At 45.7% G+C, this 4552-nt stretch overlaps 1 protein-coding gene across 1 annotated transcript; it reads left to right on the top strand.

Moving 5' to 3' along the window:
* The first annotated feature begins 560 nt into the window (after positions 1–560).
* On the top strand, positions 561–3666 carry CHAC1 (ChaC glutathione specific gamma-glutamylcyclotransferase 1). Its single transcript, XM_015831812.1, has 3 exons — positions 561–942; positions 1342–1377; positions 2034–3666. Exons 1-3 carry the CDS (start codon positions 685–687, stop codon positions 2433–2435), a joined length of 696 nt encoding a protein of 231 aa, XP_015687298.1. The 5' UTR covers positions 561–684; the 3' UTR covers positions 2436–3666.
* The last annotated feature ends 886 nt before the right edge of the window (positions 3667–4552 follow it).

Raw genomic sequence — 4552 nt, 5'->3', positions numbered from 1 at the left:
GCAATGCTGGCTGTGGAATTCTGGGAGTTGAAGTCCACATGCCTTAAAATGGTCAAGGTTGAGAAACACTGATCTACATACATGAGATGTAATGCTTATTTGCATTCACACCTTTAGGAAACTGGAGCAAAATCATAATCTCGAAATGCCCGACAGAGTCAATATAAATATATCTGCATGCCTTACGACCCGCCCACAAAGCCTGTTTCCTCCGACCGAACCCTTCCCTCTTTTTCCACCAAGCTGCGCCCGAGGCGAGAGCAGCCTGACGCAATCAGCCGCCTCTGTTTCCCTCGAAAGCTCCTTGGCAAGTTGCATCATCTGCTTTTGAGACAGCGGACCAAGGGAAAAACCAATCAGCGGGCGCGCTCTGCTCCTATGTGACAGACCGCTTTGACCAACCCGATCTTGGTAAGCCGTTCTCAAGGCAGGACTATTTGCTTCTGAAAGCGCTGATTGGACCGGAGGCGGCGGGAACCGAGATACCGTGACAACTGGGCGGGGTTTTACCGGCAAGCTGGTATTTAAGCGCTGGAGACCTGGGGAGTAATGCAGTTCCTGGTTTTGCTTTGTGTGTTGGGGTGGTCGGTCGCCCTCTCTGTGCCAGATCCCAGACTAGCTGAGTTGATCCTTCAGCCCATTCCCGGAGATCAGATCCACCAGCGCACCTCCTCCTGCGGAGTCATGAAGGGGGATCCGCATTCTCGGCACCTTTCCAGCGGAACAGAGCATCCGTCCAGGCTACAGAAAGACGAAGAGGAAGAGGAGGACCCCCCTGGTGCAGAAGAAGGGTCGCCCAAGTCCCCACTCTGGGTCTTCGGTTACGGTTCGCTGGTTTGGAGACCTGATTTTGAATTCACTTCCCGCAAAGTGGGCTATATCCGGGGCTACAGCCGCCGCTTCTGGCAAGGGGACACCTTCCACCGGGGTAACGAAAAAACGGTAAGGGGCTGCCCTTCCCACGTGGGACTAAGCGGGCGGAAAAGTGGATGATCCTAAGGGATGATGTGCTGCTCCTGAGATCCCACCGGTATAGCGGAAGGGGATGATTGGGTGGGTGGTGGAACTGGAAAATAAGAGATAAACCAAGAATTTGGTGTTCCAGGGGGTTAGAGGAGGGGAAACTGTAGGTTCAGCTGAGTCCACAGATGTGGAGTCTTATTGATTTCCCTTGGCTTGACATTGTGCAGAATTTGGAGAGCCTCCCAATGCTGAGGTAGTAGGGAGCTGCTGGACTGCACCAATGATGCTTCCTTGAGATGGCAGAACTTGTGCTTCTGATGTTGGTCTGCAAAACAGTACTGCGTATTAAAACTGCCTCTTTTCTCTCCCTTCTCCTAGCCTGGAAGAGTGGTCACCCTTCAGGAAGATTATAATGTAAGTATTTTGTGCCTGCATTCTTAAGCAACTGGCATGCCTATCAAAAGTTCTTTTTGGAGGGGAGGGAAGAGGGCTTAAAACCAAGTAGTTATTTTGACCGACCCACCTTCTTTTGCTGTAGGCAGGGGAAAGGTGGAGAGTGAATTGTATCATTGCAACTAGAGGTTTGGTAGTTCTGTTACTTGACCTGCAGCTGTAATTATCCAATTATCATTTGGATGAGTGATTGTTTGATCAGTGGAATACTGCTTATCTAGGAGTCCAGCCAATGTTTGTGAATATAATTTAAATGATAGAAAAGCTGAGATCTTGACAATTTTGGAAAAAAGGTAGCACTGCTGAAAAGAATTCAGCACGTGGCTAAGATACTGTGGTCATCCTGGCCCTTTTTGCAAAAGTTAATAGTATTAATTGCTGTGTGGATAACTCATTTGGAAGAAATGAGTAGCCATTTCAGAACTCTTTTTTTTTTTCATCACAAACCTGACTTTTAGCCTAACTGATCTGATATTGTTTAGAAATGAGATGAAACATGGCAGGTAACATTTTTTTTAGTTTTTTGCATTTGCTTATTTGTATAGGTTATGTAGATAAGTAATTCTGTTTAATGAAGCAGACATCTAAGTAAATTGTAATTTGATTTCTCATTGCAGGGGTGCACATGGGGTATTGGCTATGAACTTCGCGGGCATCAAATTGCTGCTGTCCTTAAGTATTTGAACATGCGGGAAGCAGTGCTTGGAGGCTATGACACCAAACTGCTGAAGTTTTATCCCCAGGAAGAAGAGGCAGATGAGCCTATTCTAGCCCTTGTTTATATTGCAACACCTCAGAATCCCTCCTATCTGGGGCCAGCATCTGAAGAGGATATTGCAGCTCAAATTATAGTCTCCAGTGGGCGCGCTGGCCACAACATTGAGTACCTTCTGCGGCTGGCGGACTTCATGCGCTACTGTTGCCCTCAAGTAGAGGATGAACATTTGTTCTCGATTGAGGAAGCCCTGATCTCTATCCTGCCCTGTATATATCCTGCTGAGGACCCCTTGGTACAATGAATTTGACAGTATTCACAAAAAATGATTGGATGAACACTTTTTAACCAAGGTCATGACTGAATACGTGATCTAATGCAACTGAAGCCAGGTTTAAAAACCTGTAGATGTATAGACATTGGGAGAGAAAAGTAGTGGAGCAACGGTGATAGAACTACGGTTTAAGTAGCATTGCACTCCAGACTTGGGAGTAGAGATTGGAGAGATCCATTACTATTCTACCAGCTGCCGGCAATACAAAACTGGTTGAAAAATACTTCCCAGTCTCACTTGTACACTCCAGAGATTAAGTCCTACTGAATTTAATAGGGCTTACTTTCAGAGTCCATGCAAGTGGTACTACTGCTTTTTTGCACTTATTCACAGTGTTCTTTGAATTGTTGAAGAGAAAGGGAGATGAAGATAAACTATGTTTTCCTTTGCATGTTTCTGCAGCCCTCTTCATCCAAAGCAGGGCCATGACTATAATACTATGAGCTTTGTTCTACCTCACAGGCTGATGCACATGTGAAGTTGTGAAGGTTCTCAAAGGTTCCTCCAGCCTTGGTTACAATACCCTCATGTTTGCTCATATGCTGGGCTTTTAATAGAAAATGAAATTGATTTTAGACTTTGGTGGGGCCAAACCTCCTTACACAGTTAGTGTACTATTTTTATAACTTGAAAGTGTATTTATTGTAATGAAGATGCATATTTCATGGAGAGAAATGTCCAAATGTCCTGCAGAGCGGGGCAGGTTGCTAGCTTGAAAGTTGGCAGGGGAAATTGGGTCTTCAGGTTTTAGATTTTTTTTTTTCCTCTTAGAGGGGAGCTGCTACAGGGTTACTTGTTTGAGACAGCTTTCGGTAAATAGAACTGTTGCACTACCTACACACAATAGATGCTTTTACACTATAATAATATTTTGTGTCTGCTTGTGTAACTGCAGGGTGTATGTCTCTTGGCACACCATGCTCAAGTTCTGCCTGCATTTTAAATAATGAAGTGGGCATTTAATGTCTGGTTCTCCAAAAATCACAAGAAATCAAGTTTCTGAGAATATTAAATGTGTTCATGGAAAGAAAGATCTGCGCTGAATACTGTAGTCTGAAAGACACGATTCAATAAAGCCAATAATAATTGCTTTCTGATACAGCCTTTGGGAGAGACTTCATTCTGGAATTACTTTGTTAACAGATCTTAGAACAAAATGGAAAACTACTGTTAAAAGGAACTATATCTTTTATCTATAAATAAACTGAGTCTGAAATTACATTGTTTGAAAAAAAAATTCTTTGGTTTTGCATTTGAACAGTATTAAAACTATTTGTCATGGGATTTCATGTAAATGTATAGAAATGGAATTCGTTTAACCACAGCTGTTGCAATTACCTTCATAGTGAAGAACTCATTGTTTATGAAACAATTTCCAAAGCTCTGCATCAGAAGTACCCAAGTCATAGCTTTACAATCCGTTAGATTCTGCAACTTCCTATATTTTTTGTGAAATTATTCTAGTTTTGAAAAGCAGAAGGGTCAAGCTTGCTTCTAGCTGCGTCTATTAGGGCCGGGGTCTCCAACCTTTTTGTTTTGGTGGCCCGGTGGGAGGAGGAGGAGCAGGTGCCTTACCCACACATGCGCAAACATGAATGTGGCCACACGTGCTGCACACATACAAATGCTGCGAGTATGCGCACCATGCAAATGGGGCTGCGAGCATGCACGCAAGGCTTTCAGTGATGGCGATGCCTGTGAGGCTTGTGGTGCCACCTCCTCCAGGCTCACAACGATGCTGCCATCAGCGCAAGGCTCGTGCTGCGGCCTGCAGCGATGCTGCCCCTGGCATGAGGCTCATGCTGTAGCCTGCAACGATGCTACCCCTGACACGATGCTCGGGCTGCCACCCCCATGTGAGGCTCACGCTGTGGCTCACAGCGATGCCACCCCGGCGCGAGGATTGCACTGTGGCCCACAGTGATGATGCCCCTGGCACTGTTTCCACGCGGGGGTCACACCATGGCCCACCTGCCAGTTGTAGGGCTGCTGCCATCCGCGCAATACTAGCAGTACTGCTGCTACCCTCACAACACTTGCGGCAATGGTGGCACGAGGGATGTGTGCGCATGCTCTGCCCCCTGGTA

Source organism: Protobothrops mucrosquamatus, unplaced genomic scaffold (genome assembly GCF_001527695.2).
Source record: "Protobothrops mucrosquamatus isolate PMUCROS unplaced genomic scaffold, P.Mucros_1.0 scaffold_1, whole genome shotgun sequence".
In the NCBI taxonomy this organism is placed as follows: domain Eukaryota; kingdom Metazoa; phylum Chordata; class Lepidosauria; order Squamata; family Viperidae; genus Protobothrops; species Protobothrops mucrosquamatus.
This window is presented reverse-complemented; position numbering and strand designations above follow the sequence as displayed.

Excerpts from the sequence above, each read along its gene's own strand:
- CHAC1 (XM_015831812.1), top strand. The coding sequence starts at position 685 with ATGAAGGGGGATCCGCATTCTCGGCACCTTTCCAGCGGAACAGAGCAT. Across the intron at positions 943-1,341 it reads ACCGGGGTAACGAAAAAACG|CCTGGAAGAGTGGTCACCCT; the intron begins GTAAGGGGCTGC and ends CCCTTCTCCTAG. Across the intron at positions 1,378-2,033 it reads CCCTTCAGGAAGATTATAAT|GGGTGCACATGGGGTATTGG; the intron begins GTAAGTATTTTG and ends TTCTCATTGCAG.